The 27,612-nt window shown below is 33.8% G+C and overlaps 1 protein-coding gene across 1 annotated transcript in view; it reads right to left on the reverse strand.

The window, feature by feature from the left end:
* The window catches only part of LOC150094437 (uncharacterized), a 230,436-nt gene that overhangs the window by 39,896 nt on the left and 162,928 nt on the right, over positions 1-27,612 (reverse strand). Inside the window, exons 5-6 of the mRNA XM_090412231.1 lie at positions 20,370-20,437; positions 11,979-12,115 (exon numbers count right to left, since the gene is read on the reverse strand). Coding sequence (XP_090268357.1) covers positions 11,979-12,115; positions 20,370-20,437 — 205 coding nt within the window. The remainder of the gene's footprint in view (positions 1-11,978; positions 12,116-20,369; positions 20,438-27,612) is intronic.

Consider the following 27,612-nt stretch of genomic DNA (forward strand, 5'->3'; position numbering starts at 1 on the left):
TTTAGGAAAAATCTAACAACAGGTTCTAAAGTCGCAAAATCTTGAAAGCGGGAAGAAAACTCTTCTAACAGTGTGTCTATGATTTGTATATACGATGTAGTGCTAAATGTTTCATTATTCAAACTTTCATCGGTATGTTTTACATTTGGAAAATGTGACAACGAATTTTTCATCAGATGGGATTTCAACAGTTCCAACTTATACTTGAAAGCATTGACTGCATTAATCATATCAGCAATATGGGAATTTTTCCCTTGTAATTGTAGATTTAAATTGTTAAACTTTGCCATTATATCTGTTAGAAACCCAAAATCTATTAACCAATTTTTATTTTCTAATTCTTCGTAAAAATCGCCTCTTGATGTAATAAATTATTTTATTTGTAGCAAAAGAATAATAAATAGCTCAAGTATTTTACCTCTGCTCAACCACCTCACTGAACAGTATGTAATAGTATGTCATTTTCAGCATTTTCACTTTCAAAAGTAATTTAAATAACCTATGTTGAGTTGCTTTTGATTTTATCGAATTAATAATTTTTGTTACAATTGACAGTTTTAACATATAACATTTCCTGATGAATAAGACAATGATATGCAATAAATTTAGGAAATAAAGGGTCCTGTCTGCACAAGCCAATAAATCCATTTTCCTTACCAGTCATTGCTCGTGCACTGTCAGTAGTAATTGAAGTCAATTTGTGAATTGGTAATTTTTTGTATAGTACAAAATCTTTAAAAACGGAAAATATATCCTCTCCTCTAGTGTGCCCCTTCAATGGAAGAATTTTAAGAAATTCTTCTTTTGTAGAAAAATCATCAAATACCATTTTCACTGAAATTGCTAATTGTGATGTATCTGTTATGTCTATCGATTCATTCAGCTGTAGCGAAAAGAAAACACATTTTTCCATATCATTTGCTAATTCTGTTTCTAAATAAACTGCAATTGATTCAAATCTTCTAGTTATAGTTCTTGCTGATAACTGCAATGTATTTATAGCCAAAACTATTTTGGTTTTATTTTTGAAATCTTCAAAAAGTGAATCTGCAGCTTCTAACATAGCTTCTTTAATTAAATCTCCATCTTTAAATGGTTTTTTCTTCTTAGCTAGCAAATGCGAAATTTTAAAAGATGCAACTATTGATGCTTTTGACTGGTGCAACAGTTTAGTAAAAAAACTTTGCGGTTTAGTAATGGATGATTTCAAATATAAAATCTTTTTTTTTCTTATTTCGGATTTCATGGGATAGTCAAAATTAAAATTGGTATGAATGGTTTTGTAATATATTTCTTTCTATATTAATTATTTTAGAAATAGCCACACTATTATTGCATAATAAACAAATACATTTGCCATTAAGATTGATAAAGCAATACTCTTCCTCCCAATCATCATTAAAATAGTACGTTCTTTTCCTTTCATATTTATCCATTATAAAGGGTTAAAAATATCTTTGTAAACAAAGGATTTTATATTTGCACTGATAGCGGGAGTGATTCAACAAACACACATACTAAAAAACAAAGGATTCTAACAACATTTAGAATTAGTGTGAAGGGTAGTGAGAGCGATTGCATTGATAACTAGATGACGTCAACAACTCAAACTACTTATGATCAGTGGTCTCTTGTCTTAATAGGCACAAATAAAGCAGTTTACAATAATTTCTCTGAGAGCACACTAAAATTCACTGCGGGTGCTGCAATGCCAACTCCTGCTCTAGGTAATTAATGGCACCTTTGGCACACATGTTTAACATAAGTATTGCGACAGAGAGAGTCCCAAAGGAATGGAGGGTGGGAAAAATTGTTCCACTTCACAAAGGAGGAGATAAGACTGAGGCTACAATATAGATCAATCTGAGTGCCTGGAGTTGTTAAGGTGTTAGAGAAATCAGTGAGGACTAGGATTCAGAAATGGATTAATACGAGGGTGGTCTGAAAAGTTCTTAGCCTCAACCACAGATGACAACACTATTGGCAAGATTTTTTTTTTTCTAAGTTGGTACATCTGTCATAAGCATCCATGTGAAATTGCAAGTCATTCTATCAAGTAGTTTGTTTTATATAGCTGTCTGGAGCAAAAGTATCCCTTGAAATGGATAAAATTGAGTATCGTGTGGTTATAAAATTCTTTATAAAAAAAGATTTAATGCCAAAAGAAATTCATTCGAAGTTCATAAAAGTTTATGGCCATTCTCCTTCGTTTTTGACAATTAAGAAATGGGCTGCCGAGTTTAAACGTGGCCATACCAGCCTTGAGGATGATCCACGTGAAGGTCGTCCAAAAAAGTGTAACAACACCAGAAATCATTGATCAAGTGCATGATATGGTATTGGATGACTGGCGAGTCAAAGTGAGTGAAATTGGTGAGACTATAGACATTTCAAAAGAATGTGTAGGATATATTTTGCATGAAGAATTGCAAATGAAAAAGCTTTGTACAAGATGGGTGCTGCGTTTGCTCACAGAACGCACCTGCACAATAATCTCTGAACAGTACTTGGAACGTTTTAACAAGAATAAAACTGATTTTGTGTGTTGATTTATTACTATGTATGAGACTTGGATTCACCATTACACACCAGAATCCGAACAGTAGTCAAAACAGTGGACAGAAGCCAGTTGTTCAGCACCAAAGAAGACAAAGTCGGTTCCATCAGCAGGAAAGGTCATGGCATTGGTGTTTTGGGATGCTAAAGGCATTTTGTCTATTAATTATCTTGAAAAGGGTAAAACAATAACCGGGGAATATTATTCTGATCTTTTAACCAGACTAGACAAAAAATTCAGGAGAAAAGACCCGGTTTGCAGAAGAAAAAAAATCATCTTTCATCAGGACAATACACCTGCCCACAAAGGTGTTTTTGGCATTGGGAAAATTAAGGGATCTGCACTGTGAATTTTTGGAACATATCCCTATTCACCAGATTTGGCTTCTTCTGACTTCTATCTCTTCCCAAAACTAAAACTCTTCCTCGCAGCTGTAGAGGGGTATTTTGCAGATCTTACTGAGAACTACTACAGGGACGGGATAATGGTGCGGGAGCATCGCTGGAATAAATGTATTAGTCTTAAGGGGGATTATGTTGAAAAATAAAAATTATTTTGAAATTATAAATTCATTTTTAGGCCGAGAACTTTTACTCATAATACCACTATTTTTTTATTGTCAGCATGGATTTGTTAGGAGAAGGTCATGCTTTAGTGATCTGCTTATGTATTACAACAAGATGACAAATTCACTGGATAAAGTAGATGCATATACAGTGATATACTTGGATTTTTAAAAGGCCTTTGATAGACTGCCGCATGACAAGTTGGTAGCTAAACTGAAATAGATGGGATTAGATAACAGGCTAGTTCATCGTATAGCTGACTGGCTGTCAGAGAGATATCAGCAGGTGGTATATGGAGTAGTGGTATCCCAAAAGAGGACGATCACTACATTAGTGTTTAACTTGTATGTTAATGACATTGGGACTGGCTTAACTAGAGATATGCAACCATTTGCTGATGATGCAAAGTTGATAAGAACTATGAAAAGTAGAGCAGATGTTGTGGCCTTGCAGGAGGATCTCAATAGACTATGTGAGTGGGGCTATCAGTTTAATGTTGCAAAGTGCAAGGTCTTGAAATTTGGTAAGCAAGGTTATTGGAATACAGGGTATTTAAATTGATAGGAAAATTTTGAAGGAGGCAAAAGAGAGAGATCTAGGCGTGATCGTGGAAGAGACTAGAAGTTTTAGTAGTCATACTGGTAAAACTGTAAGAATATCACAACATGGTATGGCAGTAATGAGAAAAACATTGATATGCAGAAGCAAGTAGGTGAGGAGATATGATTGAGGCATATACGTTGGTAAGGGGTTGGTACAAGATCAATGTGGAGGAGATTTTTCATAGAGTAGAGAGAGACAAAACGCTATCATCAGGCCACATATGAACTACTGTGCACCGATTTGGTCATCTGATTTTCAAGGGGATGAGGATGTTTTGAAGAGGGTCCAAAGAAGCTACTAAGTCAGTGTCAGGTCTATGGAATGTCAGATATGAGGGGATACGAGTGAGGCATATACATTGCTAAGGGTTGGTACCAGATCAATGTGGAGGAGGTTTTTCAAAGAGTAGAGAGACAAGACACTATCATCGGAGGTATGATGGTATGAGCAGGGGGAGTGAGAAGAAGGTTCTTTGCAAAGAGAGCGTTTGCAGAGTGGAATGCATTGTAAGTGGTGAGTGCAGGAGTGCAGAAACTATGAATGGATTTAAGGCAGTTTGATTATCTCTTTGCATGAGAGTATGAACCTCCCACGATGAGTCTTTTGACTCCATGAAGGTCAGATGTTAATAATAATACAAATTAGGTTTACATTAAGGGGACCATAGCCACGCAAAGTTATGTTTTTCTACATGTTCATTTTAATAAAGAGGACACTAAATGAAAAAAGTTTGTTGAGTTATGTATGTGTCTTCCAGATTTTTAATGTTTTTATGTTTTGAGGTAAAAATTTGGTTAATTTATAATTTATACTATTAATATTTTTCTTTAGAATATTTTTTTTTGTTTTTTTATGTCATTTTATGTTCAATAAAATTATTATTTAAGACCTCCAGGGGGTCAAGGACTCACTGAGAGAGGCAATACATCATCCAAACCAGATATCATACATTCCCTTAAACTCATTCACACTACATGCATTTACCACTTCAAAAGGCAAACTATTCCATCTTCTGTGGCAGAAAAATGTAGCTCTTACCCCTTTCTTAACTGCAATCAAACTTAACATATCATTCCTCTTTCTCCTGTTAACCAGAGTTTGTAGTCCACATAGACTCTATCTGTCCTCATGATCTACATTCCATAATCTCGATATTATCTTTGTAACTCTTCTTTACACCCTTTCCATAGCTTCTTTATCCCCTTGGAACCCAGGAGACCACAGTAGTCAAGGTGTGGTCTTATCAAGACTTTGTAAAGGGGCAAAATAACTTCCTTATTCTTACATGTCCAGGATCACTTTAACATTGCAATTATCCTCTGAGTTGTATTTGCAATTTTTGCTATATGACCTTTGAACGTCAAATTCCTATCCACAATTATGTCAAGATACCTCATCTAGCATAATTCTGCTAACATAATATGCCAATAGAAATCTCATCCACCAAATAGAATAACTTTACACTTACCAACTTTGAACTGACAGCCATTTTCATTTGCCTAAATTTTCAGCCTTTTCAAATCATTCTGTAAGTGCTGGATATCAGTAGCATCCCTGATTGCCATGCCTATCTTTGCATCATCAGCAAAAAATTGAACATCTCCTGTTAGATCCTTCCTAATGTCATTAATGTAAAGACTGAACAATAAGGGCCCAAGGACTGAACCCCGGGGCACACCACTGGTCACTTTAAATCAAGCAGATTCACAGCCAACACCATTTTCTGAGAAATGTCTGTCAACCATCCACTTATCCAAATCAAGAGTTTATATTCCAAGTCTGCAGTTTATGCAACAGCATTTTATGCAGTATCCTACCAAATGCCTTAGCAAAATCCAACAGCATCGTAGTGTATCCAGTCATTTATCCAACTCGGCCATAATATTGTTATAAAATATAAGCAAATTGCAAAAACATGACCTCCCTTCAGTAAACTGATGCTGTTCGTTTTAGAAATTTTGTATACCTTGCAGACAAAATATAGTTTGTCTATCCACCCATATCTGTATGCAAGTTCTTTCCAACCTTTCTAAAATATTCACTACACCAGAGATATACTGGTTTTGAACCACCCTTGTGGTGCAAAAACGTATATGTCGAACTACTGACTTATCAGTATCTAAAAAAATTACTATATTTATTTATATTTATTATCTATCAACATAATTTTTTTCAAGATATAAGAAATTACCAATAATCCAGTATTTATAAAAAATGGTAACTGGTAACTGAAAAGTTGGAAAATTTGCAGTCCCTATATAGAATAAAAGAGATCATAAGAACAGAAAGAAATTATAAGGAGCTAACATAAAAGACATTGTGGGAAATAACACAAAAGAAATCACAACAAATATAATGAAGGAAATGAAGAAAATCACGCAAAAGGAATTGTGAAAAATGAAAAAAAAAATCTCAGGAAACATAAAGGAAATCTTGAGAAATAATAAAAAAAAAAATCACAGAAAATAGAACAAAGGAAATTGCAGGACATATACAGCGTGTACATATAAAACATGAGAAACAGAATGACACAAAAAAGTACAATTACAAACAATAATGGGAGACAACAGAAAGAACTAGAACAGCTTAAAATTACAAAAATGAAAATCCAGAATTAATGCTTAAATTTCAAAATATTACATTAGCTTAAATTAATGAATATTACCTGAAATCTTCATTATAAATTATGTACAGTCTCAGATCCAAGCAAAACCTCCCCAGGACAAAACACCCTCAATTAAAGTGCAAAGTAGAACAAAAACCCCTTGTCTGTCAGGAATTAATCATGAAAAACATTATTTAATTATATTCATTAGATATTTATATTATAAATATAATATTAAATGAATATAAATAAATACATAGTTATTTACTTAAATATAATTAATATTAATTAAATATATCATTAATTATATTTAAGTAAATTTAATAATGAATTAATTCTGAGAAATATTATAATCAGTCTCAACTGTCTTAATGTCGAAATCAAGCACTATGTGTCCAATCAGAATTAACCACCTAAGTCACAGAATAACCTAAGGTTATTTGCTAGTTAAGTTGAATGAATTCAGTTCAAATGTTAATTTCTATAGTTAGTGCTTAGAAAAAAATTCTCTTTTTTCCAGGTCATTTTTCCCCTAAAAAAAGAAAAAAAAAAAAGAGGATTTTTGGATAGCTCAATCAAGTGAGGCATTCTGTATTGATAACTATAATAAGGCATGTGCCTAGCAGCAATGCTTTATCTCTGGCTGTTGTGCACATATCAACTGAGTCGTAACAAGATTGGGATCTTTACTAAAAAATTATTAAGCACTATTTTATTTTATTTTTTAAAATTTGAATAATTAAATCTGTAGACTCAAATACAGAAACATTACTGAAGAAAAAAATGAAATAAATTGAAAACAAGACACAAACCTTGGAGTCTAAGTGGCAAACTCTGAAGAAGACACTGACACTAAATGATTCAGCTAGGGAGGTATGTGGTGAAGTTGTCTGCAAGGATAAAAAATAAGAACGCCATGGTGGATACAAGAAGTTAAAAAGGCAGTCCTGGAAAAGAAGAAATCATACCAAAAGTTGCTAGCAAATAAGTCGGCAGATGCTACCCTAAAAGAATACAGGGGAAAATGTAAGAGAGCTAAGCTATGTGTGAAAGTAGTTAAATAAAAGTCATGGTAAGAGTATGGAAAATAAATATCAGGAAGGTGGTAAATTGTTCTGAAGGATATTGAAGAAGTTTATAAATGGAGGAAAGAGTACTGTAAAAGGAATCAAAGATGATAAAGGTGAAAACTGAAGATAAGGATATCCTAGATATCTGGAGTAATTACTTTGAAAAACTGTTAAACAAACTAAGTAATGACAGAATAATACTAGAAATTTTCAGAAGGAATACAAAGAGGACTACATATCGATATTTGAGATAGAAAATACCGTCTTGAAATATGGAAAGGTATCTGGAGTAGATGATATTCAACCAAAAATATTTAAATATGGAGGATAAAAGTTTTGCAGTGGCTACACAGCATAATTCAGAGATCCTGGATTCAAGGTCAAATTCCTGATGATAGGAGTAAAGTTCTCATAGTATCCATCTATAAAAAAGGGAATAATGCTGAATGTGAGAATTACAGATTAATTTCTCCACTAAATGTTTCTGGTAAGATTTATGCAAGCATACTTGAAAAGAGGTTGAGAAGGATTGTGGAAGAGAAACATGGAGAAGAACAAGCTGGGTTCAGGCCACATAGAGGTTGTCAAAATCATGTTTCACTTTAAGACAAATAGCTGACAAATTGTGGGAATATGGCAAGGATCTGTACTTAAGATTTGTAGATCTGGAAAAGGTATATGACAAGGTGCCCAGAGAAAAGCTTTTCAAACAGTATAATTATATGAAGTGAATGACACATTATACAGAGCAATACATAGTCTACATTTAAGTTGTAAATCAGCAATTAGAATTAAAGGAAATATAGGAAGATGGTTTGATGCAAAATTAGGGCTAAGACAAGTATGCTCATTATCTACACTCTTATTCATCATCTATGTGGATCACATTATAAAAGAAAGTGGCATTGGGCCTGATATTAAAATTGGACATGTCAAACTTAGCTCTTTGCTTTATGCATATGATGTTGTACTCACCTAGTGCATGCAAGTCTCCAGGATTCTCTAACTAAATTGAATAACAGCTGTAACAAATTTGGCATGAAAATCAGTAATAAAAAGACTCATATTACAAAAATAAGCACATAGAAAACCTCAGCTGCATCTTGAATGGATATCCTATAGAACAATTAAAATATTTTAGCTATTTAGACACAGTTTTTAGTAAAGATAACAGGTCAAATTGATTGGGAAATAGACAACATTGTAAGCAAAGCTGGCATGGTGGGTAGCCAGCTGAATAAATTTATATGCAATAAGAGAGAAATTAGCCAAAACAACAAACTAGTATACAAGACGGTGTTCAAACAGATTTTAAGTTATAGATCTGAGAGTTGGGTTAGAAATGAAGCATTTGATTGCCTAGAAGCCACAAATATGAGGTTTCTGAGAAAAATTTGTGCAGTGAACCGATGGCACCAGTGGCAGAATCATATTAATGAAGATATTAGGAAGGAACTTGACATTAGCATTCAAAAATGTGTCAGCAGAACTAATCTAAGGTGGTATTGGCCAGCTAAATAGAATGGGCGAGGAAAGGTTAGTAAAACAGGTATTTGATGGCAGAAAAGAGACCCAGAGAATGACCAAAATCTATGTGAATTGATTTAGTCAGAAGTGCCTTAGAATTGCAAACTTAGATATGACAATATTGGCATGCTCACAAAGTAATAGACTGATATGGAGTAAAATTGCTGATAAGATATTAATAATAATGTCACCTTAATCATGTAGTGCTGTCATATTAACTTGAATATTCCTTGGGGGTACGTATCAGGAAATCGATGATGAATAATTAAAAAGAAAACTAATACTTTTCTGTGATCCATAAGAAATTCTGTACTTCTTTTATACGTAAGACTAAAGAACTGTTCTTCAATAATCACACCCACATCAGATATACCTATGCACAGAATCCAGACATGATTCACTACAGTCTTCTTCAAGGATTAGGCATTTGCCTGTTCCAATTTCACTTGTCTTTCCATCTTGCCGCTGGTCATCCTGTCTCTCTCTTTGGTCTATATCTATCAACTTCTTTTGGTAGCCGATATCTTTTCATCCTAAACAGATGTTCTTCCCATTTCTCTCTATATTCCTTGATCTTTTCACTTTATCATTTGATCATTTACGTTATAAATATCTAGTACACCACAGTAAAAATGAATTTGATTTTACTGTGGAATTAAGATTTGAATATATTTTAAATTTATTCAAATCTTATATATTTAAAATATATTTTGAATATATTTTAAATATATATAATATTTTATTATTATCTTAAATGACAATATAATTATTGCTGGAGATCTTAATGGCAGAATAGGAATGAAATAAATTAATAATAATATTAAAAAATTTGGAGAGCCAACAGCAAACAAAAATGGAAAATGACTCAGTGATAATATAATTATCACTGAGTAGTGATAAATAAAAAATAGTATATATATTATAATATATACTAATTTTAAAATAATGAATACATTTTACAAACAAAAATATACATAAATATACATGGTGTACAGGAGAACAAAAATCAAGTATCGACTACTTTATAGCAAATGAAAAAAGTAGCAAACCTCTTCCTAAGTGTTAAAATCAGGAGAAATACAGATCATTATTTAGTGTAGCAAAATTAAGGTTTCCATCAAACTGTTCACAAAAAATACAAAACTAGAGAAACAAAAGCTAATTACAAAGTAAGCCTACTAAATGATTTGAGTATAAGAAATTTATACCAACAGAGGATTAATAACTATTTAGAAAAAATACAAGAAAATGAAAACAGAGAAAGAATGGAATAATATAAAAGTATAAAAAATAATATAAAAATATAAAAATTATTAGCAGCATTTGAAAGTCTAGGGAAACAAAAAAAAATACATATATGGGATAATGAATTACAAACAATAATTGAAAATATAAAGCTGGCCTTTAAAAGATGGTTAAGTAGCAAAAAACAAGAAGATGAAATTGAATATAAATAAAGATGAGCAATAACCAAAAGAGAAACTAGAAAGAGAGACAGAGAAAGCTTGAAAAAATTTGTCATACCTAGAAATTGATATATACAAAATAAGACCCAATGCATATAAAAGGCTAAAGCACATGACATGAATGCAAATATTAAAAAAAAAAAAAAACTGTAAATATAAATTGCAAAATAATTAAAAAAAATTCTTGGATTCCTTTATAGATCTTTGGACAGATAATATTAACATAAAAAAGCCAAAAAACTTACAAAATGCTCTAAATGACATAATAACAATGAAAGAATTACAGGACAACCCAAGTAAAATGGGAAAAAAAAGGCAAATCAGCAGAAGATAGGATAAACTCTGAACTGTATAAATTTGATGGAAAAACATTTTATCAGAGATTATTAAAATTTTAAAATAAAATATATACAAATGGACAAATAAAAAGCATTTGACCAAGTAAAAAAAAAAGATACTGTTTGATATATTATATAAAATAAATATAGCTAATATTTTATTACACACAATATTGAATATATACAAAGATAATGAAATAAACATAAAACATAACATGTCTGAAAAACAATCTATAAAGTAAGACAGGGATGTGCTCTGTCTCCAACAGTTTTTAATATTTATATAGTGGAATACCTTAAATAATCCAGATATAGAAATTTCCAAGAAATAAAATAAATATGCTATTATTTGCAGATAATCAGATAATAATATCAGATAAGGAAGACAATTTACAAAGAGAAAATTTGGAATGAAAATATCCATAGAACTAAAACAGTGGCATTGTGTGGACAAACTCCAGTTAGAAGTAAAATAGTTATTAATAATAAACTAATAAAACAGATAAATACTTTCAATTATCTTGAATGTGAAATATCACATCAAGGGGAAAAAGACAGAAAATTAAAAATGAGAAAATTTTTACAGATTATAGGCCTGATAAATAGAAAGTTCAATCCAAATATTGTATAAAAAGAAACATGCTGAAAATATACAATACTTTAGCAGCATCTACATTATTATATTGCAGCAAAATCTGGACAATAAACAGACAAGTGAAATGAAATTCATGAGAACTGCAAAATACACATTAACAGATAAAATAAGAAATGAAGATATTTTAAAAAAAATAATAAAATCAACAGAAGAAAAATCAAACAATTACAAACAAAATTGGATGGAACATGTAAACCAAATGGTCAACATCCGATATGCTCAACAATTAATAAAATATTACCAATTGGAAAGAGAAGGCTAGGTAGATCTGAAAAGAGAATATTAGATAAATAATGAGACTGGAACAGATCAACATGGTCTATATCCGTAATCAGCATTATAATTATCATAAATGTTATTAATAATTAACATTTATTTAAAAGTAAACTATTATTAAAATATTTTATATTATGTAATTTAACATGTATAGCAAGTTAATTATGTCTTACAATTACAGCATACTCACTATAAAAGACTGAAAACAGCCAGACAAAAGCCCAATAAAAACAATACTATTTTAAAGATAATTCATCATAAAAAATTGCATAATCAATAAATATCGCCATAAAAAATCTGTCGAATTCTAATTACCATCTTCTACATTAGGGAAAAAACTTTGTAATTTATTTTTTTGACCTCTTCTTTTTCCCTTAATTCCATCACCATCTTCATATCGCTTTCGTAATTTTTCTGTCATCCTTAATTCACGAATTCGCTGAATATCCCACCTATGAAAATTGAATGAATTACCATAAAAAACCTAATGAAATATTTAAGCCAATGTTTTTAAATGTTTTATATATATATATATATATGTAGAAAGTATTTTACCTTAGGTATAATAAATGTGAAAGATACCAAGCTATTTTAAACCTGGTTTTACTCCATTTCCCAAGTGAGCAAACAGACAAACAAGTCAAGTTTGCGCCTGCAAGTCTAGCTGATCCTGGGTTTTTTTTTTATTTTATTATATTTTTTTTATAAGGTTAAAACACATTATGGTAACTTGTTCTGGTAAAATACTTATAAGCTCTGTATTACTAAAATATTGGTATTTCTAGCCTGGCTTCCCACTGATGAGACCTCAATAAAGGTCGAAACCGGTCTGGGTAGTGGCCCCTTGCCTTTAATACAAAGCATCATCATACATCTCCTCCAGGAGATGTGCTTTGCATTAAGGGTAAATATTAAGATTAGTGATCAGAGCTTATTCTACTTTTACCATGAGTTGTCTGGGTCTTGCACTTCGTACAGGATCAGCTAGACTTGCAACACTTGCAGGCGCAAACTTGACTTGTTTGTCTGTTTGCTTACTTGGGAAATGGAGTAAAACCCAGGTTTAAAATAGCTTGGTATCTTTTACATATATATATATATATATATATATATATATGTGTGTGGCAAGTTTTTTACCTTGGGTATAACATATGTTAAAGATACCAAGTAATTTTATAACCTTGGTTTTAATCCTTTTTCCCAAGTAAGCAAACAGACAAGTTTGCGCCTGAACGTAGTTCAAGTCTCATGGTAGTGCAACACCAAGGCAACTCGTGGTAAAGGTGGAGCAAGATCTGATCACTATCCTCGATATTTCCTATAATGTAAAACACATCTCCTAGGAGATGTACGATGTTATACATTATGGGTGGGGGTCACTACCCAGACCGGTTTTGACCTTTTTTGAGGTCTCATCAGTGAGTAGGCAGACCCTGAAATGCCAAGGTTTTAGTAATACAGAGCTTATCAATTTTACCTATGCAAGTTGCCACGAGGTGCTTTGACCTTATTAAGTAAGAATCTCCAGATGAGAGAAAGATGTGGCAAGTTTTTTACCTTGGGTATAATATATGTTAAAGATACGAAGTAATTTTATAACCTTGGTTTTAATCCTTTTTCCCAAGTAAGCAAACAGACAAGTTTGCACCTGAATGTAGTTCAAGTCTCATGGTAGTGTAACACCAAGGCAACTCGTGGTAAAGGAGGAGTAAGTTCTGATCACTCTCCACCTTTACTGAGATGTTTCGCTAAATGATTAGAAATGAGTGAACTTGCTTTTTCTATTTTTGTAAGAAGAGATTCTTTAGGGATAAATTTTGGTGAGAGAATGAAATTGAGTCCTTTGCTTAGAATATCTTTTTCCGCATCTGTTAAAATATGAGAAGATTTGTTCACAACAACTTTGTCTGGATTAATACGTGTTGTAGTACGACCAGATGTATTTTGTATTCTCTTCAGAGTATCAAATTTCTTAATAAGGGTATACTTATTGTTTTGCATTTGAGTAGATTGTGCTTCACTATTACTGATAAAATCATGTAAGCTATCATTATCCATAATTTCTTCAAGTTTTTGAGTTAAATATCTTTTTATGCTGAACAAAGAGGCTAAACAATGTTTTGTATCTGAGATTTTTTCGCTGAGAAGATCCATTTTAGCTTTACGATAAATTCTTTTTATATATTCAAATAAATTCAGATAAATTCAAAGCACCTCAAATGTTTCTCCAATAAATCCTCATCGTTCATCAAAAACACCACAGATTTTGTTTCTCATATCAAAGATATTTCCATTAATGAAAATGACATTATAGCAAGTTTTAACATTATCTCTTTATTTACTAACGTTCCTACAGACGAAGTACTTTCATTACTAAAGGAAAAAAATTATCCAAAAAAAATGTTTGCTTTATTAAAACATTGCATTCATTCTGGTTACTTTAGATATCGGGACTCCATTTATCAACAAAAACAAGGCCTGGCAATGGGCAACCCATTGTCCCCAGTTCTAGCTAACATTTTCCTAGAATATTTTGAAACGAAAGCTATATCTTCCTTCTCATTTAAACCAAAACTTTGGAAATGTTATGTTGATGATATTTTCATTATATGGAGTCACAGACACATATCTCTCATAGATTTTCTTCATCATCTTAACAACCAACATCCTAATATAAAATTTACTGCTGATCTAGAACAAAATAACCCCTTACCATTCCTGGATGTAATAATCACACGATGCTCTAAAAGATTAAAAATCTCTATATACAGGAAACCTACTCATACCAATAGATATCTACATAGTCATTCTCATCATTTCCCACCACAGAAGCTTGGAACTATATCTACCTTAGGACACAGAGCATGCTCTCTTTTGAATGAACCAGATGAATTCCAAAAAGAAATAAATCACCTCTCTCTTATCTTTAAACAAAATGGATACTCCGAAAAAACGATTAACAAATTTCGTCTGGATCCTCCTAGGCAGTATATCACAGAAACTAATAATAATTTTAAAGGTAGCATCCCCATCCCATACATTAGCACAGTTTCTAACAAATTGGCTAAGGTCCTTAAAAAATACAACATCAGGACGTTCTTCACCACACTTCCAAAAATCCGTTCTCTTATCAGCCATCCGAAACCTATTCATCACAACCTAAAATATCCAGGTGTATATAAATTATGTTGCGATTGCAATATCCCGTATTTTGGACAAACCAACAAATCTATTGAACAACATATAGAGGAGCATAAGAGAGACATCTCCTATAAAAGATCACATGCAACTGCGTTGTCCAGTCATGTTCTTTTTTCAAATAATCCTAATGATGATCTCTAAAGTTGCTCCGTTTGCTGGGATAAATCAGAAAATATTTTTCGCTGTGGTGATGAGTTCAAAAGAAAAATTGTAGAATCCAGGGAAATCATCCTGAATCCTGAACACTTAAACAGCAATTTAAGTTATAACATCCCAGATAGCCATACTGCAGTTATTCAATATTGGCATTCACGAGAGCCTGCACGCACACACGCAATAAACAATAGTGCGCCAGTTGGAACAACTTAAAAAATGCGGTTTTTGTTTCAATTATGTGTTGCAATTTTTACCTATAATTCCCAGTTTTTTAGATACTTCAGTGTTTATTACTATTTTCTTTCTTTAATGAATACCTGATGAAGGCTGTTATAAGCTGAAACTAGTTGTATTATTCTCATTAAACTTTATAAGTTATCTCGGTTTAAGTCATTAAATCTATTTTTTAAAAATATACATATATATATATATATATATATATTTTGGATTCTACTCCAGTACAGGCTCGGTACAGAGGAACAATAACTTGCTTGTCTCTGTATATATATATATATATACTAAGCTTGGTTGACCTAGTGGTTGATGTATCCGCTCTCCAGCCAAAAGGCTGCAGGTTCAAATCCTTGTGCTGTGGGCATGGATTTTTGTGATTGTCTGTGAAAGCATTAGTGGTGGTAGTCGGTGGAGTAGTGAGACGAAGAGCTGATGCCCTCCCTCGATGAGCCTTTGGACTCCCTGGAGGTGTGATATAATAATAATAATAATATTGTGTATGTGTGTGAGAGAGAGAGAGAGAGAAAAAGAGCTGTACAAATGTTTGCAGACATTGAGATGAAAGAGAATGGGAAATATAATGACTCAAGAATTATTAAAAAATAATTAACAGCTAATACGAGGGCTGTTCAATAAGTAATAAGACTAATTTTACTGTCGCAAAACCACTCATCACAATATTAATTTCTGTGGAATAAAGAAATGTTGCTGTCTGTATTAACAAAAGAGGTTGATAGACGGCATATACAGGGTGATGTGCCAGAGTGTCACGTGACTAAACGCAAGCTTGTTTCGGCGCGCCTACGAGCCACAATCAGTCATCGAAATGGAAGCGTCCTTGGAACAGCGTTATGCGATTAAATTTTGTGTGCGTTTGCAAAAATCAGCATCGGACACTTTTAACATGATACGCAAAACTTTCCACAATGAAGCAATGTCGAAGGCAAGTGTTTTTCGCTGGCATAAAACTTTTAAGGAAGGAAGGCAAAATGTGGAAGATCTTGAACGTGAGGGAAGACCTTCAATGTCCATCACAGAGACAATGATCAACACAGCAGCGATTATCATCAAGGAGGATCGCAGAATTACAGTACGCCAGCTGCATGTTGTCCTGAATATTTCTGTGGGAAGTGTTCACTCAATCATGGCTGAACATTTGGGACTGAAACGTGTTTGCGCCCGATGGATTCCCAAACTCTTGACACCGAAGCAAATGCAGCATCGAGTGGATGTGTGCATAGAATGGAAAGAAAGACTGGAACAAGAAGGTGACAACTTCTTAAAATGCATTGTTACAGCAGATGAAGCTCGGTTGTATCACTATGACCCTACAATGAAACAACAAAGCAGTGAATGGAAGCATCCGTCTTCGCATACCCCCAAGAAAGCAAACACTGTAAAATCGACTGGTAAAGTTATGACCATAATGTTTTTTGACTACGAAGGCATTGTTTACCAACACACTGTAGAACCCGGGAATACTGTAAACAGCTCATACTATGCGGATGTTTTACGGACAATGGTACAGCACGTCAAAAGGAAGCGTCCATTGCTGAAGAATGGCTTCTTATTGCACCACGATAATGCAAGGCCACATACTGCTGGTTGAGAACAACATAGACATCCTACCACACCCTCCATACAGTCCTGATCTCGCACCGTGCGATTTCTGGCTGTTTCCTCAGCTCAAGAAACCACTAAGAGGCCGCCATTTCGAAAGCAACAAAACATGTGTAAAAGCTGCGGAGGTGGTTTTGAAAGAACTCTCAAAAAATGGACTTTCACATGTGTTTAAGAAGTGGACACAATGTCGGGACAAATGCATCGCGTCTCACGGTAGTTACTTCAAAAAAGACCATGTAAATGATGACGATTAAAGGTTATCTGTTTTCTGTATAAATACAGTCTTATTACTTATTGAACAGCCTACGTACTGAAAAAAATAAAAGATAAATAAAAAAAATCAAATTATATCATTTATGGTATAACATCAATTACATTATACTCCCACCTCAATACATGTTGGGTTATAAAACCTTAAAGAATCCTAGAGGAGCAATATGAGTGAATTGCCTCAATGTTCCACATGAGGAGATTAATCTGAATTGAAAGATTGAGAAATGACCTCTTTAAAAAAGTAGTCTGCGTGTTGTAAAACAGTGCATCAATAAAATGGCTTTGCATGCTAGCTGCCAGGTAGTACTTAGTACTGAACCTGATGGTTACGTATGTGGTGCAGCTATTGTATAATTCCACTGCCACATAATCTGATAAGTTCTGTGTAGAGGGTTGGGGGTCTCTTTGCATGGTGACATGTCCAAGATTCTGTCTCGTCTAACTGTATGTTTCCTCTCCCTGTTGAACTATTCCCAAATCTAACCATAAAAAGTACAACATATGATCATAGTGATATTACATTAAAAGAAACACACAAGGCCTGTATAGTCCTGAGGAAATAGCATTTACCTTGAAACTCGGGTTTTTTATCCTGTAAAGTCTAGAAAATTGGCTGTAGAACCTACACTAGTTCAGACAGTATATTTCATTAGTGTAAGGATCCACAGGATGGCAGCATACATCTGCCACACTCTTTTCACCATATGCTGTTAAAAAGTAGTGATAGCCTTTGGCCAGCTATCTCTGATTTGCTTTGTGATGCACAAAGTAACTTTTTTACTAAAAGTAAAGACCCCAGCTCTAACACCCTTGCTAACCACACGCTTGCCCAGCTTCCATAGATGTCCCCTAGTTCTCCCACCACCAGTCCTGATCTCAAAAATATCCTCTGAATTGATCCCATAGAACCCCTTCAGCAATTTGAATGTCTCAATCATATGTCCCCTTTTCCGCCTATCAACCAATTTCTGCAACCCACAAATCTTCAACCTGTTCTCATCAGGTTTCATTCCATAGACCTGCTATCATCTTGGTCACTCGCCTCTGGATCCTCTCCACCTCCTCCCCATCAAGAAGAAACCTAGGTGACCAAATCTGGGCACAGTAGTAGTTGAGATGAGGTCTTATCAAGGCTCAGTACAGAGGAACAATAACTTGCTTGTCTCTGCTCACCAAAGTATTTTTCAGCAACCAAGTGATTTGATGAGCTGATTTAGCCACTTTTGCAATGTGTCCCCCTAAACTCCCTATCCACCAACACTCCCAAGTCCCAGCCTCATCAATCTCCTCGAGTACAGTTTCCACCAATGTGGTATACTGCTGCTAATCTTTTCACCCCAAAATGCATAACCTTACATTTTGTCACATTAAATTGACACCCATTCTCCTTAGCCCAGAACTCCAATCTATCCAAATCATCCTGCAAGATTTTGACATCTTCTGCATTCACTATTGCCCTACCCAACTTTGCATCATCAGCAAACAAATGAACCATTCCTTTTAGATCCTTCCCTATATTGTTAATGAACAAATTAAACAGCAGTGGTCCAAGAACAGAACCCTGCAGCACACCACTAGTCACAGGCCATCTTTTAGATTCTACTCCTGTACAGGCTCGGTACAGAGGAACAATAGCATGCTTGTCTCTGCTCGTCAAAGTATTTTTCAGCAACCAAGTGATTTGATGAGCTGATTTAGCCACTTTTGCAACGTGTCCCCTAAACTTCAACTCCCTGTCCACCAACACTCCCAAGTCCTTGGCCTTATCAATCTCCTGGAGTACAGTTCCACCAATGTGGTATACTGCTGCTATACCACATTGGTGGAACTGTATATATTGTATAAATATATACAATAAAATTTATAAATTTATACAATAAAATATATTGTATAAATAAAATATCTGATGTTCACAATCAGATATTTTACCTGTTAAGAGCATGATTAGAATAGATGTTATGTTAGTTTATAGTTTTGATATTTTTGTTTCTTAATTGTCATTTGCTGTTTCTACAGTTTAAGAACATTCTGCAGTTCTATAGTTTTAGAACAAGAGGAGGGCCTTGTGAAGGTCTCCCCCTGATTCGTTATTCAAAATGAAGGAGAATTCAGTGCCAGATTCTAGCAAGTCTTGAATTCAGTGCCATGACCATGAGGAAGAAGACTTACATCGTCATTGACTCCTGCAGTTAAGCTCACTGATTGACTGATCCTTAGTGGCCCATCCACATCTGCCCATCTTACCAAATCAGTGCGTACATACCACAAGAATCTCCCCCCCCCCCAATTTCACATTACAATGCACAGCAAAAAAGGAACTCTCACCCAATGATCTCTTTGAATTATATGAACAAGAAAGAAACAAAGATAATGAATATGAGGCTTCAGCAGCCTAGAAGAAGCATTTAAATTGCTCAAAAAAACTCAAGCAATCTTTGAACCACAAGATTCAGACTTTGAATGATTTAGTAAATTTTCCTGCGAAATGAATAATGTTTCTGCTTGCTATTGAGCAATTTTAAACGAAAAGAAGCGAAAGTCAACAAACAGATGACACTCGAGGTCTTTGAAAAAAACAAACAGATGCACCAAAGCTTGCTAATATATCTCTTACTACCTCAACAGCTGCCAATTCACCCAGTGATATAGAAATGAGCTATTTTTTTTCAAAGAATCTTTTTAATTAAAAATTTTTCTTATGTTATTTTTTCAATATGTAAATCTTTGGCCAGTAAAGTCTTTTCTTATCATTTAATATTAATTTTATATTTTATAAATTCCTTCTTAAGAACGTAACCCTCACTTATAGCATTATTTCTAAGTCAAATAAACTCCCACTTTATGAATGGTCACCAGGAACTACCTGTATTTCTGTTTTCAACAAATGCACTGAAAGCATATTTTGTATCTAGATGATGTTTTGTATTTATATAATCTACAATATACTCTTTCATGAAGGTGCTGCTTACAGAAAAATAAATGATTTTATGCAACGTGCAAATTTTCCAGCATACACCAGTCTCTGGAAATAATTTTAAGATGGCAAACAAAGTGTACAAAGAAAACACTGTGGTTAAATCGTACATTGTATAATAAAAGTAAAGCATAAGATTTTGATAAGTTAGTGCATAAAATCTAAATAATTTTAAATAATTATAAAAGTTAATTTCATACCCATTTTTAGAGTCACAATATGTCAAATATTCAGCCCTAACTTACCTTTTCCTTCTCCTTTCTTCCACTTCAAGCTTAAAATGTCTCTTTGAAAATACAAAGTCATCAATATTCTAAAAGAAATGAATACATGAAATAAATTTAAGAAGGGAAATAAAGGAGTTGGCAGAATTAATTATAAATCACTGCATGGTTACATTATAAATTTTATTTTGCATTACACATTTCCATCACTCACTGATATATAATACATCAGCATCTCTCTCTCTTTCTTTTTGCATTAGCTCAAGGATGTATCAGATATTAAGATAGTCTAACATAATGCATACTTCATTACTGGTTACCTATTAGAATTTTTTTTTTTTTTAAATGGTGATCATATTCTTTTTTTTTGGTCTACACAATTACTTAACCAGATGTGAATCCATCTCATGTATTTTCTGAAAGTTCCCAAAGCCAAATGATCAATTAGTGCTCATAATATATTCCATCTGTAATATTGCATCCAGACCTAATCTGCTTCCTAATCAAGACATCTCATATTCAATATTCTTTAACAAATTTTTCTGAAAGAGAAATTCTGAACACATTCATGCCATGCTGCAACAACAACAACATGTATATTGTGCATCAGGTAGGAAAGGTCTTTTGAATAGACATAATGTCCCTTCTGGGACATTATGTCCCAGATTATGTCACTTAAACCGAAATAATCACTCGACATTTCGACCTTCACATTAAAATCATCATCTGGGGTATACACATGTATATAAAGAAACAAGCTGCACTACAATCTACATGGTATGCTAAAGTTACTGGTCAACTGTTAAAGCCATTGGCCTGACCTCTGGTGAAGAAAAAAAAAAACTTACTACATCATTGCTAGAGTCCTGTTATTATTATTATCAATTAGGTTACAAAATTAAATTAAGTTAAAGAGCAACAAACATGGTCACACAAAAAAGTTACTCATATAAGTATACATATAAATTAAAACAAACCAGTGTAGATGGTGGCCAATAAAAGCTGAAAAATTGCTTAGAGTCCTAAAGTTAGGGTTTGACAGAAAACTTGAACTAAGTGGGCTGAATGTGTGCCATCCAAATTCTTGGGATTTTTATGCCACCATTATTGTTAAGATTAGGATGATTAATCAAAATTTCACAGGCTTCTTTAAATATGAACAGAAATTTAAAGAAGCCTGTGAAATTTTGATAAGATTTCTGGTAAGATTTATGCAAGTATTCTTGAGAAACAGCTAAGAAAAATTGTGGAGGAGAAGCTTGGAGAAGAATAAGCTGGGTTCATACTGAACAGATATTGTCAGGATCAGATTTTCACTTTAACACAAATAGCTGAGAAATCATGGTAATATAAGAAGGATCTGTATTTAAGTTTTGTTCAAAACACTCCAGTTACATGGTGTAAATGAGATATTGTATCAAGCAATACACAGTCTTTGGAAATTTATTTTGCACTTGGTTAGACTATAATAAATTTAGTTTAATCCTTTATCCAAGTGTAAGCAAACAAAGTCTGCACCTGAAAATATCTTCAGGACTGAGGTAAGGTGGTGCAACACCAGGCAACTCTGAGCAAAGGTGGACCAAGCTCTCATCACTCCTTGTCTCAGTATCTCCCATGATGCAAAGCACATCTCCTTGCAGACATGTATACTGCTATGCATTAAGGGAAGGGCCACTACCCAGACCGGTTTCGACCTTTATTGAGGTCTCATCAGTGGGAGGCAGACCCAAACGTGGAGATACTAAGGCAGAAGCAATAGGAGAGGTCATATTTACCTATACGAGTTGCCAACAGGTGTACCACCTTATTATTGAATTACTCTGGATTTAGAGAAAGATGTTGGAAGTTTATATTGCTTTTTTACTTTGTTTGCTTACACTTGGATAAAGGATTAAACTAAATTTATTACAATACATAGTCTCTGTGTATTGCTTTATACAATATCTCATTAGTGGTTTGATGTTAAGTCAGATGTGCAATAAGGGTGTACATTATCTTCACTGTTATTCATCATCTATATGGATCACATTATGAAAGAAAGCGGTATCAAACCTGATATCAAGATCGGACATGTTAATCTCAGCTCTTTACTTTATGCAGATGATGTTATACTTCTAAATAAACCTAGGATGAATTTGCAGGAGTCCCTGAATTTAGTACGAAAATCAGCATTAAAAAAGACAAAGATAATGAACATAGGCAGAAACACTGAAAACATGAACTGCATCCTGAATGGAGAACCTATAGAACAAGTAATATATTTCAGCTATTTAGGCACAATTTTTAGTGAATATAGCAAAGTAAACTTGGAAATAGACAGGAAAATAGTCAACTGAATAAATTATATAGAATATGAAAGAGAGATTAGCCAAAACTAAACTAGCTGTATATAAGACAGTGTTGAGACCATTTTTAACTTATGGATTTGAGAGCTGGGTTGGAAATAAAACTCTTGATCAAAGACTGGAGACCACAGATGTGAGAGTCCTGAGAAAGATTAGAGGACTGAACAGATGGCATCAATGGCAATATCATATTAAAAATGAGGTTATTAGGAAGGAGCTTGACATTGTTGGCATTTGGGAATATCTTAGCCGAGCTGGTCTCAGGTGGTATGGCCACTTGAACAGAATGGGAGAGGAAAGATTAGCTAAACAGGAGTTCTTTGTCGGGATGGCAGGAAGGAGGCCCAGATGTAGGTGGATTGAAGCAGTAAAAAGTGCCTTAGAAGACAGAAATATAAGATCAAATAATATTGGAATGTTCACAGATAACAGGCTAATCCGGAAGAAAACTGTTCATAGGAAGTTAGTAATATGTAACTTTTATGTAGTACTATAATAAAATCCTATACACTTCTTGAGAGTATATGTCAGTAATTTGATGATGGTGATATTAACTGTACATAAAATATTTCTTCTGACATTCTTATGAAAGCATGGTATAACTTGTGTTTAAAAAAAAGTAATAAAAATGGGGGGGGGGGAATACTGTACTGATAATACAATGCAGTACTGTCTGAAAAAAAAAAGTGTGGGATCTGACATATAATAGTCTAGCTATGAAAATGATTCCCCCCCCCCACACACACACTCATATGTTCAAGAATATATTCATTCCAATCTGAATGATTTTTGGAACCACTTCTAGTAAATAAATGAAAGAAAATGGAAGTAATGTAATGCTTTCAGAGTGAAAACAAATTCTATTTTCAAATCAAAATTTTACCATACTAAAAACAGAATAGTATTACCAGGAACACTGTTGGGGGATGTATTGCTCCTGCATAAACAATATTTTTCCACCTCTTCTTTCAAGGATGCATATTATAAAAAATTGTGTTTTTATGCTTGAGATATGATGTAATATTTAAAAATATTTAATAATTTTTATGGTGAGAATGAGAACACAATATAGTTTTTAATATTTAAACAAAAAATCGAAATGCAAGTGGGTTGGAAGAACCTTCTGTCTGAATATAATGTCATAAGTCATTTCAAAACAATCAAAAAATTGGCTATCAGAATATGATTTTGCTCATGAGTGTTTTGTTTATATTATGACTGCTTTATTAAACTAATTTAAATATTTCAAATAAGAAATAAAAAAAAAAAACATAAAAGAAAGTATATCCAATAATTAATTTTTGCCCTCCAAACATGCTACTCTTAGCCATTGCCTTAGTTGCTTAGTGGGTTACCGTGGAGCTGAGTACTACATTTAACATTAAAAGTATAAACAATATAAAAAAATATTTCCCATCATTCTTCATGGCTTTAAACTTGTTACAATATACTTTATCTGGGGTTGATGATGGATAGAAACCTGAAATTCAGGGGACATATTGCAAAGGTGGTGAAGGTACACAGAGGATTGCTGCAATAATGAGAAGGACGCTGACTTGCAGAGATAAAAGAGTTATCATTCTGTTGTATAAGACCCTGTTCAGACCACACTTACACTACTGTTCTCAGATTTGGTCCCCAGGATTTGAAGGGGATAAATTAACCGTAGAAAGGGTACAAAGGCAGATAACAAAGACAGTTTCAGGACTGTACAATGTGAGTTATGAGGATCGGCTGAGGGAATGTGGACTGCAGAGTTTGGTGGATAGAAGAAGGAGAGGTGATATGAGTGAGATTTTTAAACTGTTGAGAGGTGGTTACAGGGTTGACACTGGGGAGTTCTTTCTGGAAGTTACAAAAGGAAACTGAGCAATGAGGAGTGGTTGAACCGTGGAATGGATTGCCTGATAGAGTGGTGAGAGCGAGAACGGTCAATGAGTTTAAGGAGTGTTATGATAGACTTTGTGTTTCCTAGGAGGGACCTCCCATGTTGAGTCTTGATAGACAAAGTCTATCAAGTCTCATTATTGCAGTCTCAAAAGACTGCAATGAGTCTTTTGACTCCATGACGGCCTGAATAATAATAATAATAATAATAATAACAATAACCGATACCTGATTATTATTATGAAGGTCTATCAGCACCTTCAGTGATGATACACCGAAATATGCTGCTCTGAAATTTGTAATTCAGTTATACAAGGTACGCAGTTAATTGAGGTTTGGATAACACTGAATTCGCTGTATACATGTCCAGAAGGAAGTGTGATTTGCATTATGGGATAATGAAGCAACTGATGTGAAGAACAACAAGCTATATATTTACATGCCCGTTCTTCCTACTTTCACAAAAATTGTCCTCCCCTGTCATACGTTTGGGGCATTAATATATATCCTGTTTTTCAATATGTGATTTCAAATTGAAATGTTTCAATTTGAAACATTTCAATCCATGTAAGATCCATAAAACAAAGAACTGTTACAATATTATCTTCTTGTAACTCATAACTCACATATTAATTTTTTTCTATTATGAAAATGCTTGGGCTTTTCACCTTGACCCCTACTTTATGAATAAGCCAACCAGTCAAGATGAAGAAAGTAATACTGTTTTTGGAAGGACTTTAAATCACATTCTTCCTTTATCGAAAATGTCCAAAAATATGAATTATTTTTAAAAAAATCTGCTTTTGCTTATACTAAAAGCAGATTTTTTAGTATAAGCAATGAATTTCTTAAACCACCAATGTAAACTCTTTTCATCTACAATTCAGAAAAATGAAATCCTAAAATTCATCAGCATATGAAGTCAGAGCTGAGATTGAAATCTTAAAATTAATGAAAATGAAGAATATTTACTTGCCACTGTTTATTTATTTTAATGTTGGACCCATACATGAGAGGTTGGTTTATCAACCTATAGTACATTAGTACCATATATATATATATATATATATGGGTAGTGGGTTGTGAAAGGAGAAACTTTACATTTGATTTAAAAGACTATACGAGGGTTGTTTGAAAAGTCTGGTAAATTTCCAATAGACAGGCGACACAATTCATTCATTCATACCAGTGTTGGCAGGTATCATCTTTTTCATGACCCCTGGTAAACTTTTAGCCATGTGTGATGCATAGTTCTCCTTTGGCAAACATTTAAAATGACCGTGTTCACATTTTTCATAAAAATGGAGAAAAACGAGTTTCATGCAGTGATAAAACACTTTTATTTGAAGAAGTGGACAGCCGCACAGATCAAAGCTGAGTCAGATGCAGTTCATGGGGAGTCTGCACCAGCATTATAGACTATTTTTTATATAAATGAGTTTAAACGTTGTAAGTCCATCGAAGATGAAGCATACTCTAGGCGCCTAACTGAGGTCACTATGAAGGAAATGATTGCAAAATTCATGGTATCGTTATGGAAGATGGGCGAGTGAAAGTGCATGAGATTGCTGAGATTGTAAGCAACTCAACTGAATATGTATAATATCCTGCACGAAAAATTGGACATGAAAAAGCTGTGTGTACAATGGGTGCTGCGATTGTTGACTATTGATCAAAAATGCATGCGAAAAGGCATTTCAATGCAGTGTTTGGCCGCAATTCTCAGGATTTTTTGTGTCGATTCGTAACTGTAGACTGGATCCACCACTCACCTGAGTCCAAGTAGTAGTAAAAACAGTGGACAATGCCCGATGAAAGAGCACCAAAAAAAAAAAAAAAAAAAAAAAGACCATTTTGTCAGCTGGGAAGGTGATGGCCACTATTTTTTTGGGGGATTCCCGAGGAATTATCATGACAGACGATCTGGAAAAGGGTAAGACAATAACAGGAGTCTATTATGCATCATTGTTGGACTGTTTAAAAGAACTGAAGAAAAAACGGCCAAGATTGGCCCATAAAAAAAAGTACACTTCATCAAGATAATACACCATCCCACACATCAGCTGTTGCAAAGGCAAAATTGTACGAATTAAGGTTCGAATTGGTTTCATATCCACCGTATTCTCTGGACTTGGCCACGTGTGACTTCTTGTTCCCGACATTAAAAATTTGGCTCAGTGGGAAAAAATTTTCTTCGAATGAGGATGTCATCAAGGCTGTCAATGACGATTTTGCACAATTTGACAAATCCTACTTTTTAGGTGGGATGAAAAAATTGGAAACTCGCTGGAACAAATGTGTAGACCTCAATGGCGACTATGTTGAGAAATAAAGCTGATTTTTTACAAAAAATGTGTTTAACTTATTATTTACCAAACTTTTCAAACAACCTTCGTATATTGTATTCCTTGGGAATACACAACAGTGGGAAGCTTGCTCCATAATACAGCAGTTGCAGGGATAAAGGAGGAAAAGAAACTTGTTCTGTGGGTTTCAAGGTGCACTGTGAAGGGATGTTAAGCAGCAGGACAAGTGTTCCAAGAAGCTTAGTAATAAGAGGGGGAAATTATTGATGCTATTTCAGATGAGCATTTCCCATGAAAATATTTGTAGAATACACATATTGCAGAAACCAAACGTCTGTGCGAAAGTGGGAGGAGTTAGTTGTAAGAGATGGGTCATTAATAATGGGTATTGAGTCAAGCATTTTGAGGGAGCTTTTAGGGGCCCCCACCCCATATGTGAGAGCAGTATTCAATTGCTGGGTGGATTTGTGATTTGAATAAAGTTAACAGCTGTTCAGGGATGAAGTAACATCTTGAGCGAAAGAGAAATCTTAGTTGTTTTAGAAGCTGAGGATGCAATGGTTGTGATGTATTTATGCGAAGTGAGGCTTAATGTCAGGGTAATTCCAAGATGAGAAATCTCAGATTGTCTGGAAATTTGGGTGTTTATCAAAAATAATACTGGGAGAAAGTGGTTATTTTTTTTATGAGAAATAAGACAGAACTGAGTTTTATTAGCACTGA

This window comes from Typopeltis vanoorti, chromosome 22, assembly GCF_054136105.1.
Source record: "Typopeltis vanoorti isolate ZY-2024b chromosome 22, IOZ_Tvanoo_1.0, whole genome shotgun sequence".
Classification (NCBI taxonomy): domain Eukaryota; kingdom Metazoa; phylum Arthropoda; class Arachnida; order Uropygi; family Thelyphonidae; genus Typopeltis; species Typopeltis vanoorti.